At 37.9% G+C, this 16426-nt stretch overlaps 1 protein-coding gene across 1 annotated transcript in view; it reads left to right on the top strand.

The window, feature by feature from the left end:
- LOC106878492 (ubiquitin carboxyl-terminal hydrolase 40) overlaps nucleotides 1-15599 on the top strand; it is a 46553-nt gene extending 30954 nt beyond the window's left edge. Inside the window, exons 19-32 of the mRNA XM_089357958.1 lie at nucleotides 895-1018; nucleotides 1440-1509; nucleotides 3202-3246; nucleotides 3420-3528; nucleotides 4923-5011; nucleotides 5421-5553; nucleotides 6791-6930; nucleotides 8347-8434; nucleotides 9515-9731; nucleotides 10439-10504; nucleotides 11244-11475; nucleotides 12599-12697; nucleotides 14400-14500; nucleotides 15073-15599. Coding sequence (XP_089214084.1) covers nucleotides 895-1018; nucleotides 1440-1509; nucleotides 3202-3246; nucleotides 3420-3528; nucleotides 4923-5011; nucleotides 5421-5553; nucleotides 6791-6930; nucleotides 8347-8434; nucleotides 9515-9731; nucleotides 10439-10504; nucleotides 11244-11475; nucleotides 12599-12697; nucleotides 14400-14500; nucleotides 15073-15199 — 1640 coding nt within the window. The 3' untranslated portion in view covers nucleotides 15200-15599. The remainder of the gene's footprint in view (nucleotides 1-894; nucleotides 1019-1439; nucleotides 1510-3201; nucleotides 3247-3419; nucleotides 3529-4922; nucleotides 5012-5420; nucleotides 5554-6790; nucleotides 6931-8346; nucleotides 8435-9514; nucleotides 9732-10438; nucleotides 10505-11243; nucleotides 11476-12598; nucleotides 12698-14399; nucleotides 14501-15072) is intronic.
- Nucleotides 15600-16426: the final 827 nt, after the last annotated feature.

The following is a 16426-nucleotide window of genomic DNA, read 5'->3' as shown; positions in this document are numbered from 1 at the left end:
TCTGGGAATCGAACCCACAACCTGGTGATTGTGAGTGCAACAGCCTAATCACTAGGCTACCAACCTTCACAAATATATATTCTTCACAAGAATATATATATCTAATAAAATATATGCGAATATCAGTGTGTCACACTTTTTCGACTTTATTCCTAGATGCCATAGCCCAACATATACTATTTTGGGATCAGGCCAACTCCATGAGAAAATTAAAAACATTCTGGGCTGAATCTGGACCCACACTCCTGAAATTTTGGATTCCCAAGTTTTCGTTACTGCACTTGTTTTCAGCGATTTTTTTTTTTTTTTCGTCCTCTACGTGATTTTGTTGTATAACAATTTTTATAATCTAAAGACCGACACAATAAATTAAAATCATTCCAGGCCAAATCTGGACTTGCAATCCTGAAATTTTGGTTTCTCAAGTTTCCATTACTGTGATTGTTTTCAGTGATTTTTTTGTGACACATTTTTTTGTATGATAACAATTTTTATAACTTGGAAATAAATTTTGGGAATAATTTAAATTAATTGCAATATTCAGCGATTATTTTTGGCGATTTTCTTATGTGATTTTTTGGCGACGAATATGATCATCCTTGGGATATGACTCTGGAGGAAGAAATTGCAACAAATTTTCCAAAACAAGTCAGAGACCTGTTTGCAGATCTTCCTATTCGGGGTTCAGTTGCTTAAAAGCTATATACTAGCTTAAAATCCGCCCTATCGGGCAGTTTTTTAAGCTGATAATTGTGATAAGGAATTTCACTTCACAGCCATGTGGTCTCATGTTCCCTTCTACTGTATCAAGTGTGTTGCCTTTCAGCTTGTGGGTTACATTCATGGTACCCTGCTCTCTCTCTATATATCTCTTCCTTTTTCTCTCATTCTTAGGAAGCCAAGTGTCTGCCATTGAGATCTGCTACAGCAACAACAATAGCAATGAGGACCAAACCTTGTCTGCTCTTGGACTTACTGATGGAGATGAGCTGGTTGTGGAGGACAAATTCTGCTCTGGGTAACTATCCCCTCTTCACCTGTTTCTCCTGCTGATTTGTTATACGCTAAGAACCCCCAACCACTGGCCCATGGACCATTTGGTAGTGGGGCCACTCAAAAAATAAATATTAAAATTTTACTTTTTTTTTTATTGACTACTGGTGGTGGGGGGCAGGGATTGGTAAAACTGTTAAGTATCAGAAAAATAGCCTTTCATCTGTCTGACGATAGATGAACATTAGATTTATCTACCCAGCAAAATCTTACTCAGCATTGCCCCCAACTAACCATGGCTTACCCTTATTTAATAATCCACGATGTTCGAAATTCCCTTTCTCAGCAACATTGGTTACATGAACCTGTACAGTGAGTCCCTATACAAACTTCTTCATGCACGGTTATGTCCCCTTATCTTAACCCTCGCCTTTTTCTATTGACAGGCCAAGTTTGACAGACTGGACAATTACAAAAAGAAGTAAGCTACTTGTATGTGTGGACAATTGCTGTCAGGTGAGTTTTACTACTTCTTTACATTAGACTAAAAAATTTAATCCTGTTCCATTTATGTTCTGAGAAACCATATGTCACAGTCTCATGTCACTGAGAGCAAGTTTATACACATACATGCCTACACATGCACGTGCGCACACACACACCTCATTGTCATCTTTGTTTAACGTCTACCTTCCATGCTGGTATGATGATATCTATGTGTGTATATATATATATATATAATATAATATAGGATAAAATCTTTATAAGAATTTATCAAGTAGTCAGCATGAAAAAACCCCATAAGGAAAAAAACTCATTGTTTTTTTCCCATAAATATATATAATTTATATAAGGGCATTAACTATATAGTAATGCCTCACGCTTAGAGGGACTAAATAAGTCAAAAACTACCAAAAAATAAGCAACATATTTACCGAAAGCGAGGAAATGCAGCTTTCAAAATTAATCTCTTAAAAACATTTAACTTAACGGCAAACCACTGGTTTCTCAATTAATACAGCTTTCGGTAAATGTTTTTTTGGTAGTTTTTGACTTATTTAGTCCCTCTAAGCGTGAGGCATTACTATATAGTTAATGCCCTTATACAAATTATATATATATATATATATATATATATATATATATATATATATGCGGGAAAAAATAAGTTCAAAAAAGAACTCAAACTTTTCGAGAGGTCCAAAAATAGAGAAAGAATGATTTCTAATAAAGATTCCTCATATTCATAAACAACAGCCAGAGCAAGTAATAAGAATATGAAAGTAGTAATTGAAAAATATCGTTATAGGTATAAATATACCATAAACATTTATAGAAAAATGGAAGACAAAAAGATGTTGAATCAAAATTAAATTTAATCCTATTTTGTATTACATCTAATTTTGATTCAACATCATTTTCTCCTCTATTTTTCTATAATTGTTTATGGTATATTTATACCTATAACGATGTTTTTCAACTATATATATATATATATATATATATATATATATATATATATATATATATGCATATTTACCTATACAATTAGATATATAGGCACATTTTTTTTTCCAGAAGTCATATTGAAGAAAATAGGCAATCATATATCAAACTTAGAAGTAAGGTTCAATAGAGCTTATGAATGGTTGCAAGTATAGTTCTTTATTTGTGGCTATGAGGCTACAATATGCGATAAAGACATTGATCCTTTGACGCCCAGCCTATCTGCCATGATGTGACATATTAGCATGGACAAATAGTATCAGACATTATATAGTGATATGAAAAGTGTTAAAGCATATCAAATAGCATGTTGACTTGCAATCATGGGTGAAAATTGATATTTACTGTCTCAATGAATCCTCCAACGTGTACATACTGTGGGAGACAAAGAATCCCCTCTAAGGTCAGTCCTTAACAAATAAAACAAGAAAATGTCGATATTTACACCAGAAGTACACAAATGTTTATTGACCAATTGCCATGTTTCCTTTTCAAAAACATTAAATATGAAATTAAAAAATATTTTGTATTTTATGATAATCAGATTTGTTGATTTATATTTTTTTTCAATATGAGTTTTATCAAATACTTTTAGAATGCTTATTTTCCTCTGCATTAATTTGAATTTTTGAATTTTCAAACGAATTTTTTTGACCAATATTTTTTTTCCTTTTAAATTTTTTTTTATGTTGATGTCCACAGCAAAGTACAAGTTCAACTGTGATGGTTGAGACCGACAAAGATATGGTAAGTACATATGTTAATGTTCAATTATTATTCAGATCCTGTATTGTAGTTAATTCAGTGTGTTACAATGACATCTAAATCGCTTCAGTTAATGTAATTGCGTTAAATAAGTAAATCCTCACTTCTGTTTTTCTCCCCTGCCTCACTCTTGTCTCCCATGATTCATTCCACAGCTTGTATCTGAGGTGAAGGACATTGCTTTAATCAAACTAGGGATTAATAAACCCCTAGATGAAACCTGCCTTTCCATTGAGAAAGACCTGTCCAGCAGGAAGCTACCCTGTAAGTACCATTGCTTTTCATAGTTTTTTCACCTAGAGTCTATTTCTGCAGGCCCCTACTAAATACATCATAACCATGCCTTGTATAGAAGTGAAGTTTACATATCTTTAAGCTCAGCTTTGAAGTCCTGGTTGTCTCAGTTGTCTCCTTGGTCTCACCCTGGGTACTCTTACTCTTTTCTATTTTGAGCAATAGGAGTCTGATCAAACAGTATCGGCACTGTTGCTATGGTAGCAGAGCTAAAATATGCAGAGTGAAACCACTTAGCACAGATTTACCTTGAATCCTGTCACCACTCACTTCTGTTTATAGCAGTGCTTGGGAGTGTGTAGACTGTGGTCATCTCAGAAAGAAGCTTGGTTTCAGCTATGCAGGATCTCCATGATTGTGTCAAGGAAGACGAAAGCTTTTTTCAAAGCAGTCATAATTGTGAGTCTAAGGCTATGACCCCAAAACCAAGGCTGTCACTGCAGTGGAAGATTCTCAACAAGATTTCAAAACGTCAAGGAAACCCAAGATGAGGCAGCTGCTTGCTATCCCAAAAGAGGAGTTCCACGAGTGCTTCCATCACTGGAAACAACGCTGGATAAAGTGTGTATCGTCAGAAGGGGTCTACTCCAAAGGATATTAAATGCCAAATCGATATGTGTTGTATTTTACCTTTCATGGCACCAATCCTGATACTTTTTGATCAGACCTCATAACAGGAGTGGCTGTGTGGTAAGTAGCTTGCTTACCAACCACATGGTTTCGGGTTCATTCCCATAGCATGGCACCTTGGGCAAGTGTCTTCTACTATAGCCTCGAGCCAACCAAAGCCTTGTGAGTGGATTTGGTAGACGGAAACTGGAAGAAGCCCGTCGTATATATGTATATATATGTATGTGTGTGTATATGTTTTTGTGTCATCTGTTTGTCTCCCCAACATCGCTTGGCAAGCGATGCTGGTGTGTTTACGTCCCCGTAACTTAGCGGTTCGGCAAAAGGGACCAATAGAATAAGTACTAGGCTTCCAAAGAATAAGTCCTGAGGTCGATTTGCTCGACTAAAGGCAGTGCTCCAGCATGGCCGCAGTCAAATGACTGAAACAAGTAAAAGAGAAAAGAGTAAGAGTACCCAGGGTGAGACCAAGGAGACAACTGAGACAACCAGGGCTTGTTGAAGTTGAGCCTCTTGAGATCAGCCTTCACTGCTTCTTTCCGCAATCTTCTTTTTGCACAAGTTCCCTCCACGTGGATCATTTGGCACTTCTTTACCCAACTGTCAGCCTCTGCATGCGTAACAAATCCAAAGCAGTGCAGTCTTCTTTAATCTCTCTCTGCATGGATTCACACACACACACACACACACACACACACTATATTTTAAAAAGTTATTTCAACTTGATATTTCAGTGTGGGGAGAGGACATGATCCAGAATGTTTTGGCTGGTACTGACCATCAGCTCTTCTTAGAAGATAAACCACAGCTGCGCAGAGATGAGGTGAGTGCTACACACGTACACTTGTACATTACACTTCTGTTGTTGTTGTCGTTGTCGATGTCGTTTTCACCACCCTGTTCTCCTTCCTAATGTCAAATGTCATACATTTGTTGACACTATTGTTCTGTGTATATGGGCCATGACACAAATGGCCCTTTCTTAACCCAAGCCATGGAGCTCCTTTTATACTGAACAAAATCCTAGTTTGGGTGTGGTTTATTATGTTGTCAATACAAGAGAGATTGGTTGTGGGAGACCTAAAAATACTCTTCTATTCTGTATTGATTTTTTTTTTAAATTCATAATTACTGTTTTTGTAGACTAGTTCTTTGCTGTGGCTTTCAGAATTCTTGTTGGTTTTGTGCAATATATATATATATATATTTTATGGTGTTGTTTAAATTCCCAGATCACAGTGTTTGTTGGATTTGGTGCCAGTTTGACCGCAACTCAGGCTGATTTGGAACTGACTTTGGCCAAGGATGAAACTGTAGAAGGTTGTATTGGATACATTGCTTCCAAATGGGATGCTCTCCTACCGGGTTAGTATACCACATTTTCCATTGTAGAGTCACCCTTCTTCATTAATATATCTACATAATCATTTATAGTAGAGCTCACCTGGTTTAGTAAGTCAAGGTTTCTATTGTAGTGGGTAGAGTCTTTAGTTGCTCCCACTCCAAAAGGCCCTGCTCTTTTGAGCTATCTGTATTTTTTGCTGCTTTACATTGACACAAAGCATAACTGTTATGGTTCAATAAATCATCTCCAGTGCATTTCATCAGCATGAAGAGATGGTTGTCTGACATCTATGACATGATTTAAATTCCAAATATAAAAGAATGAAATGAAGTACTTTGATATTTTTGAGTCCAGCATTCTGCCTTAATCTACTTGACTGATTGGCAGTTTCATGCTTGGAATCTTTTTGATTTGTAAGAAAATATGGATTTCAAACAAACATTAATTATCATTCAGTTCTATATTTAAGAGATGAGGAATTATGTACATTATTTACAATTAACGGATATTTGCCCTGGGAAGAGCTCTCTCTTCTTCGTAAAGGACCGCGTCCGTGGAATCAGCTCGTCCGGAGATACGGATATGGTGCCTGTAGAGCGCTGCGTCTTGGGCGGCGTCTGGTGCACTCTCGGCGGCCCTGGAAAATCCGGGTCCGTAACAGGCATATGGTGTAGTGGTTAAGAGCACGGGCTACTAACCCCAAGATTCCGAATTTGATTCCAGGCAGTGACCTGAATAATAATAATAATAATAATATCAAAAAATACCTTAGGAATAAGAACCCAGGTTCGAAATTTCCCCAAGACACCTGATGAAGGCTGGAGGGTATAACAGCCGAAACGTTGTGTTAACAACAAATAAGATGAGGACATATATCTGTCAAATGTAAATGATGTATTATTATTACGACAGTGAAAAGCTGTGAACTGGCAGAACTGTTAGCACACTGGACAAAATGCTTAGTGATATTTCATCTGTCTTTACATTTTGAGTTCAAATTCCGCCAAGGTCGACTTAGACTTTCATCCTTTCAGGGTCGATATAAGTACCAGTTGCGTACTGGGGTCGATCTAATCGACTGGCCCCTCCCCCAAAATTTCAGGCCTTGTGCCTAGAGTAGAAAAGATATAGTACCAGCCATATACTGAGGTAGTGGTCAATTTAATTGATTAACCCCTTCTAAAATTTTTAGCCTTTTGCCTGTATTTGAAGAAATATTATTGCTGTGTCATTCTCATCATGTTTCTTGTTTACCAGTGGAAGGTTGGCATCTACGGAAAGTCTCATGGTGTGGTGAACCATCCACCATATTGAACCAGCTGTGGGCAACTCTGGAGAGTTGTCAGGTCAACCATGGAGATAGGTTGCTCTGCGAACGAGGAAAACTACCACAGAAGGTAAATTATCTTGCTTATTAGTGGTCCCTAATTACCAAGGGCAGCATTCACAGCTCTTTAAAGGGTCACAAAGGCTGCCCTTTGTAAGGTGTCTGTACAGCTTTTACTGCTGGGACTGTTTGTTGATAGTAACAAGTTTGAGTTGTGCAGTTGGTTGTTACCATTGGCTACCAGGTTGTTTAGTTCCAGGTCATTCCTGAACTGGCCAAACCTATCATCAGAAACATTCTGACCATGGCCATCTCTTCTTTTCAGAAATAATGTAACTAAAACTACAATATTTAATGTGTTCTTTTTCCCTTTAAGAGAGTTGGATATGACACAAGAAAGATTTGGCTGCTATTTCTAGCATGTTCATCATCATCATTTAACATCCGTTTTCCATGCTGGCGTGGGTTGGACAGTTTGACAGAAAACTGTTAAGCTGGGGAGGTGCACCAGGTTCCGATCTGATTTTGCAAGTTATGAGCTACTTTGTTATGTGGTGGATTGGCCTGCTAGAAATAGCAGTCAAATCTCAAATCATAATGTACAATGCAGATCTACAGTAAGACACCCATTCCTGTCCCCCTTGTTATACTTTAGGCTCTCCTCATCTGGCAGAAAGCCACCTTTCTCAATACTATTCACCCCATCTCAGTTAAAGGGGTTTCAGTACACTCTGTAAAGTGGTTGGCATTACGAGGGGCATCCAACCATAAAAACCATACCTGCATGGAAATGAATGTTAAATGATGAGACCTAGATGATTATGTTTAAAAAAAAATGGGATTATCAGCTAAATAACTATTTAGAATGTCATCACAATATTACAAGAAATGCTAATTGTTTCTACCTTTTGATGATGTAAAGACCAGGCTGTGTGTGGTAAGAAGCTTGCTTCCCAACTGTATGGTTTCAGGTTCAGTCCCACTGCGTACCACCTTGGGGAAGTGTGTGGAGTTGATAGACAGAAACTGAAAGATGCCTGTCGTTCGTGTATATATTTATATATATATATATATATATGATTTGCGTGTCTTTGTATTTGTCAACCACCGTCACTTGGCGGCCAGTGTTGGTTTGTTTACATCCCCATAACTTAATAGTTCAACAAAAAAAAACAAATACGAGGCATAAAAATTCTAAAACAAGTCCTGGGGTTGATTTGTTCAACTAAAACCTTTCAAGGTAGTGCCCCAGCATGGCTGTGGTCAGACGACTGAAACAAGTAGATGATAAAAAGAACCTTATTTTGTTGATTAGTCCTCTGAATCTTATTCTGAATGTATCTTTAACTACATTACTCAAACTGCCCTTCCCTATTTTAAGACTGTTGGGTGTAATTTCTCATAAAAGCTTTCTCAGTGGTTGTTTTGAATTGAACCTGTTACTACAGTTTTGCATGACTACATCATCATCTGTGTTTCATTACAGGGTAACATCCTGATTTCAGCCTGGTTATTCCGCACCATCGATGACGAGGAAGCTGGAGTGCTGTCTTGGCTCACCATCACATTCCAAAGTACGTAACAAGTTCTGTTGAGGTCAACTTTGCCTTTCATTCTTTCAGGGCCTATAAAATAAAGTACCAATCAAATACAAGGGTTGGTTTTGTTAACACCCCCTCCCCTCAAAACTGCTGCTCTTGTTCCTAATATGAGAAGCAATTATTATTATTGCTTAAAATAAGTACCAGTGGAGAACTAGGGTCGATGTGATTGGCTTACCCCCCCTGAAACTCTGGCCTTGTACAAAAATTTGAAACCACAAGGCGGTGAGCTGGCAGAATTGATAGCACAACAGGTGAAATGCTTAGTGGTATTTCATCAGTTGCTATGTTCTGAGTTCAAATTCTGCCGAGGTCGACTTTACCTTTCATCCTATTGGGGTCGCTAAATTAATTACCAGTGAAACTATGGTTGATGTAATCAACTAGTCTCCTCCCCACAAATTTCAGGCCTCGTGCCTATAATAGAAAGGATTATTACTATATAAGGTGGCAGTCTGGCAGAATTGTTAGTACCAGTGAAACACTGGGGTCAATGCAATCAGCTAGTCCCTCTCCCTCCAAATATCAAGCCTTGTTCCTTTAGTAGAAAGGATTATTACAAAATTGTTGATGATTAATCCAAGGTTAACTCTGGATTAGTTGCTGTATGATACAGGGATCCCAAGCATGACCAACCTGTCTTTAATGTGTGTGGGATTACATTTATTCAATGTTTAGTTTTCATTTTGGCATGGGTCAGATGGTTTGACAAGAGCTGATGAGCCAGAAGACTGTGTCAAGTTTCAACACCACCTTTTAGCATGGTTTCTACACCTGGATGTCCTTCCTAATGTCAACCATTTTACAGAATGCATTTGGTGCTTTTTATGTGGCACCAGCACCAGTGCAGTCACCAAGTAACTTGCAAGACAAGACACCCCCCCTCCTCAAATGAAGTGGAGGATCTAGTATTGAAGGAGGTGGGTTTTATGCCAGAGAGGTGATGAGATAGTAGGGTTTAATTTGAGGGAGATTTTTTTAACTGCTATTTTTTTTTTGTCAGTCAAGGGGCACATTAAGGCTAGTGATAATGTTGTTGGTATTGTTGTGCAGGTTTGTGGAATGGCAGTGATAACAAGGCTGAGAAAGACAGCCCTATATTCCTGGATAACCTTGAAGTGAGCAAGATGAGTACACTTGAGGAGCTTAAGGTTCGACTGATGGAACTGCCCCAGCTGGACAGTGTCACCAACTATAATTACTTACGGCTAAAGGTGATGGAGGACAACGAGATGAAAACCATCCTGAAGGGTCACAACAATACCATTCAGTAAGTACTATATATTGTTTATTAGGGATCGGCTTCATATCATTCACATGTATTACAGGGATCATCATCATACCATTCAGTATGCATTAAAGGTCGCTATTTGTGTATCCAAGGATGGTGGTGGATTAACAGATTTTGTATTTAGTGACACCTCTTGATGTTTTGAGATGAAATCTTGTCACTGTTCGCTTAGCCATTCAGTCTTTTGATGGTTGATAAAATATCTTTCATGTATTGAGGTTGATTTCCTTAACTATTCCTCATCCCTTATCTAAAATCTGAAGCAATGTCCTGACCCCGTAGCATTCAAATTACTGTCAAATGTAATGCATATTTATTCACACTGTTTTGAATTAATCCTGTATTATATTGTAGCTTTTAGATTTCAGTGATGTGATTGTTTATTTTTAGAATGACAACTCAAGTACAAAAAGCAACAAAAAGTCTAGGGGATGTTCACTGTTAATATTATTAGGTTGACAGTCAAAGAAGGGAAAAAGTCCTGACAAAGGACTACATATTTCAGGTGCACAGACAAAAGACCTGGGAAGTGGAGAAAGACAGGCGGATAAGAGGAGAGTAACGGGGAAAGACTGCATGTGGGTAACTCACATATTTGATCTCTGAGAAGGGCTCCACAAGAACAGCAGCTGACATGTTCCCTCTGAAATATATTGTTGTTCTCAGTTCTGTATTTTATATTTCAGGAATTTGAAGCTTCCAGACACTTGTCAGATTGGAGTTCAAGTCCTGGCAAAATCTGAAAACTTAAGGTAAGACTAGGATTTGTTTAAATTGTTGTAATTGTTATCATCAAATTAACAGATTATTAAACAATAGCAATGTATTTACACACTAATATCTGTCTTCCATGTTGGCATGGTTGGATTGTCTGACTGTTGTGCTGCAATGTCTCCTTTGACGTAGTTTGTGTGGCTGAATGCCCTTCATAACACCAATCACTTTACGGAGAATACTGGTTCTAGCACTAGTGGGGCCATCTTGGAATTTGCAAGACTAAGATCTCTTCGATTGAGTCAGGTTAAAGTAAAGGAGACGAGGGGTTAGTTTTATGTTAGGGACCCAGAATAGATTTCTTGCTGTGGAAGAGATACATGGCTGCTCAAATTATGCAGGAATGGGTGGGAGTAATTGATGTGGAGCTGGAAAGAAATAAACAAAGTGATGATGAACTGTCAGGGTGAGCCTTGTGGGGAAGAAGGATTGGTGGGTATAGTTAGAGATAGGACAGGAGTTGAATTGTTCAACCCATGCCAGCATGGAAAACGGACGTTAAATGATGATAAATGAGCCCATTTTGGTGTAAATCTGAATTGTATCTTCCTTAAATTCTTCTTTCTCCTAAGTCCTCTAATGTAGTATCTTACATTCTCCCAAAGTTATTTTTAGACTCTCTTAATGCCCATCCTGCCTGACATTCCCAAACAGTGTACCCCTGATCATTTCTGTAATACTCCTAATATTCATTTATCTTTTCTTTATTGGGGACAGGCCTGAAGAAATCTTGCTGACAATTAAACAGCGTTTGTGCGACAGTCGTGAATATAAGGACCCTGTTGAGATGGTTTGGGACACTGGCCAGGGGAACTCTGTTGACCACCTGAAAAGAACCATTGCCAATTTTCTCTTGATCCCGGAAAAAGATGTGCTGCTGGCCAAATACTTCCCTTCAAAGTGTGAGTGGACTGTGCTGAAGGACTCAAATACACAACACAACAATAAGGTAAGGGCATCTCATTGTTCAATTATGCAGTCAGTTATACCTCTATCATTTTGTTCAGTTATTTGAACTTCCCCACATCAGAACCAGCCATCAACTACATATGGGCCCTGGCATAGATGTATGTTTAAGAAGTTTGTGTTGCAATCACATAATTCTAGGTTTGTCTTCTATCATAGCTTTAGGCTGACTAAAAAACAAAGATTATGTCAGATTGAATTTGTATTGTCTGGGAATAGACTAAAAATTTTTATATTTAGTGTTAAGGCACCGAATCATGACCGACCCTATGTTTATTCAATTATAGAAGATCTAGAACCATCCTCTCCAATTTGTTTTTTGGAGACAGCAACCACATTGACCTCAACTCATACACTACTATTTCTTGCATGGCAAGCAAACTGTAGGGACGCTTGCTCATTTGTTCTTATACTTAAATTTAGTTTATAATAAGGATTTTTAATTAAGCTGATGAGATATAGATATTCACTTGGTTAGGATGTCAGCCTTTTGCAGGTAACGTTTCCCAGATGTTATGGTGACACCTGTTTCTAGAGACATGTACCAGGCATAAACTGGAGTAATATAAAATAAGTGTTCTGTCCTGGAATACAGACACGTCATGAGTTTGAACTCCTGATCTACCAACAATTAGTCTAATACACAGAAATGTAAGCAGACATTACACCCATAGACATCCCATCTTCTAGTCTTCTGACATAGTGTATATAGGATTACATATATCAATGTGTCCTTCTTGGGTGTGATTTGAGGTTAGGTGGTTTGTGTGATATTATATTGGCTGAAGAGAAGATAACCATCTCAAAATACATGCATTGCACAGCCTGGTCAGGTGGCGCTGTGGGCTGACTTGGTGTATTTACACCTATTTGTCTACAGCGAGAAATTTTCTCCCTGACAAACACAATGACTGGCCTCCTTATGCTTGAGGCATATTTGAACTGGTAACAAGTTTGTATTTATTATATTGATATACTGTAGTGAAGCACATGTGTCTGCCTGTATGTATGTAATAGTGGTGGATTTGCCACAACAATCTTCCATATCAATGTAATGTAATGTCTGTTTGACGATGTCACTTAAGTGTTTTGCTTGTACTTTTCAGAAAGGGACATCTAGATCTCGTCGTAAAAACCAACACAGAGCTACCCGTACCCAGTGCAATCCTTACTGCATCAAAGATGGAGATTTGATTGCTGTCAAAGTATGTCTCACTTTTCTATTGTTCTACTTACATCACCACTAACACTAGCTACTGTTTCTGTATTCAATACCACTAAGAATGTTCTATTTTCTACATACACCACTGAATTCTTCTCGCTCTCTCATCATCATCATTTAGAATCTGCCTTCCATGCTTGCATGGGTTAGTCAGTATGACTGGAACTAGTAAGCCAGAGAGCTGCACCAGTTTCCAGTCTGATATGACATGGTTTCTATGGCTGGATGGCCTCCTTATGCCAACCACTCCAAGAGTGTAAAGGGTGTATTTTATGTACCAGTTACATAACATTATATGATAGTAAAATTATCTTTGTTCTATATATCCACCACTACCACTGTTCTATAGACACTAGTACTGCTCTATATCAAGCACTATTCTATGTGCATTAATGCAGATCGAATACAAACTTAGTGCAACTCTCAAGTACAATGGTGTCATTCAAAGCCTTCTTGTGAACGTGACCTGGGCATTATTGTCAACAGCGATTTGCGTTGGACAAAACACATTGCTAAAATTGCCAAGAAGGCTGAGGGTGTCTTGACATCGCTTACCAAGTCCTTTGTGAGTCCTTTGTAAATTATTAACCATGTTACTAACAATAACTCTGAGCACCTTTTCAAATTCCACCTGTCTGACACCTGTGGACATGTTTACAAAGTCAGGAAACAGCACAGTTCCCATGACTTTCGGAAACACTTTTTCATGCTAAGAACAAACTGCCGGCATCAGTTGTCAGTTGTCGGAGCACTGCATCCTTCAAAACTTCCAGAGACTCGCCAACACTACACCTGATTCTCTCCCCTCCTTACACACGCAAGCATGGATCTGACTCATACACAGTGTATGAGTCAGATACATGCTTGCGTGTGTAAGGAGGGGAGAGAATCAGGTGTAGTGTTGGCGAGTCTCAGGAATATATTGGGAAAAGATGTTTGTTTAGTGATTAAGGTATTAACAAACTAACAGGGGCAGATATCGAGGTTAAAGGTATCCTTTCCTAATTAGAGGTATGTAATAGTTGCATTCTGTCACTTGTGACACATCTTGTATTCCCAGGGTTTTAATATTTACTTTTATAGAAGGATGGTGATTGTTTAACTCAAGGTCAGCTCCATTGGCAGAGACGTTCCAGCCACGACTGTCTCTTAGTAAATAGCCCAATCCATGCCAGCATTAAAAATGGACATTAAATGATTATGTATATCTATAACTACATCATCAAATATGTTCAATATGGTAGGGTGTTCTTTGAGGGATATTTAGCTGCTTTGTCTAACAGTGCTGGAAAATGACATGGTAAGGTAAAAGTCCTTTGAATAAGTGGTGTGGAATGTCTCCATCCCTCTTGATCAGCAAGTGCCTGGGATATTTTAGGAATTGGGTACGTTACTCTGTCAGCTATTTATTTCTTTATTGCACACAAGGGGACAAACAAGGACAGACAAAGAGATTACGTCAATTACATAATCCCCAGTGCATAACTGGAACTTATTTAATCGACCCTGAAAAGATGAAAGGCAAAGTTGACCTCTGCAGAATTTAAATTCAGAATGTAACGGCAGAATGTAACGAAATACCACTAAGCATTTTGCCTGGCATACTAAGGATTTTGTCAACTATTGCTCCTCTCTGTTGCATACTTACAGCAGACTTGTACCTTATTTTTGTCTTTTCTAACCAGAACATCTCCAAGGAAACTGGTGAGCTGGTGGACTTCTCTACAGCCAAAGACGATGAGAACAAAGCAGAAATGGAGCTTCAAAATGGTCATTCAAAGGACGAGTATGTTTGAGATTTTCTATTTAATCATTTCCATAGACAATTGCAGCGTGGAAGGTGTTTATAAGCCATTTAAAATAACACACAAAATCCGTTAGATTCACTTCAACATTTAAATTTAATTTGTCAAAATATTTTCGTCACTTTGAGACCGCGACCTGTTCACTGACAAAATTCTGTGAACAGGTCGCGGTCTCAAAGCGACGAAAATATTTTGACAAATTAAATTTAAATGTTGAAGTGAATCTAACGGATTTTGTGTGTTATTTTAAATGGCTTATAAACACCTTCCACGCTGCAATTGTTTTCGTTCCAGCACACGATCTCAGATCAGGTCACTTGCTATGCAAGTGCATCTCCGCATTTCCATAGAGTTAACAGAAATTGTTTATTCTTTCTCACACACTTACATACACAATGTTTGGTGGCATAGAACAACACACACTTAAATAAATCGATGTAGATGCATGTACCACTACACATACATTGTACCAACATGAATGAGCGCTTGCAAACATTTACCAACATGTGGACACTAAATGATAATCTGTCTGTTTGTCCCTCTGTCTTTGTAGATCATCCAACAAGAAGAACTGTGGAGTGGCTTCTGCCAGTAATCAAGACAACAAATCAATAGTGACTAAGTCTCGCAAAGCTTGCCCTGAAGTTGGCCTTACTATCAAAGTGGATAAATTTACATAAAATCTTCAACTTTCACATTCTATCACTCAATTCTTTGTTATTTATTTTTTTCCCCTTAAAAACCCCTAATTTTGTTCTCCTTTGTAGGGGTTAAGATTTTGTTTTTAATAATAAACTCTTTTATCGATGATAATGAATGGAATGGACTTTTTCCCTTCCCTCTCTTTGTCTCCCACTCCTATTGATTACAAGAGTTGTTTTGAGCTGGGATCAAATCTGTTCCCTTCTCCCCCTATAATGTGTCCCCCCCCCCCAACACCTACTGTGTTTGTTGTTGGCCAACATTTTCTGATTTTTTTTTTTTTTTCCAAAACATATTTTTTAATAAAAATAAAAAATATAAATTCGTGTTAATAAAAATAACATCCAAAAAAAAAAAAAAAAGCAACAAAAATCAAAATGCTATTTCGGTCTGATTGGAACATTGTTTCATGGAAGTAGGTGCTTTGTTTTCTGCCCAGTATTTGCTGTAGCTCTCTTTCTTTCTCTCTTCATATCTCTATACAGGAGGTGCTATAGGAAGTGAGATCTCTTCCCATTTGTACTTTTGCCAGTGGCAAGGACATTCCACTTTACTATGATTTTTCTCTCTATACATATCTCTTTTATATTTTATTTGTTCCAGTCATTAGACTACAGCCATGCTGGAGGCACCAGCTTCAAGAATTTTAGTCAAATGAATTGATTGCAAAACTTTCGTTTTTTTTTTTTTTTTATGCCTGCTACATATTCTATTGGTTTCTGTTGCTGAACTGTTAAGTAACAGGGACATAAACACACCAACCACTAATTCTCAAGCAGGGAGGGAATAATGACACTCATACATGTGTACACACACACACTTATATGATGGCTTCTTTTCGTTTTTGACTACCAAATCCACTCATAAGGCCAAAGCTATAGCAGAAGACACTTACCCAAGGTGTCATGCAGTGGAACTGAACCGGGAACCATGTGGTTGGGAAGCAAGCTTTTTACCTCACAGCCACATATATTAAATTATTATTTTAAAGCTAGTTTAAGATGTAAACTGCCAAACTGAACTGGAGATAATCGTGCATAATAATGTGTCTAAAGGAACGGGTTTAGTGTGATAGTAGCACCAACTGGGGCTTGAATCGGGATAATCTTCAGCTGTGATAGGGATTGTTAAATTTTACATGGTTTAGATATGGATAATTTATTCGGTTTTTATAATCGTGGGGGGGGGGGGTTAAGAAGTTCACT

This window comes from Octopus bimaculoides, chromosome 9, assembly GCF_046866305.1.
Source record: "Octopus bimaculoides isolate indiv1 chromosome 9, ASM4686630v1, whole genome shotgun sequence".
NCBI lineage: Eukaryota > Metazoa > Mollusca > Cephalopoda > Octopoda > Octopodidae > Octopus > Octopus bimaculoides.
The sequence above is the reverse complement of the archived record's forward strand: the minus strand, read 5'-3'. Positions and strand labels throughout refer to the sequence as shown.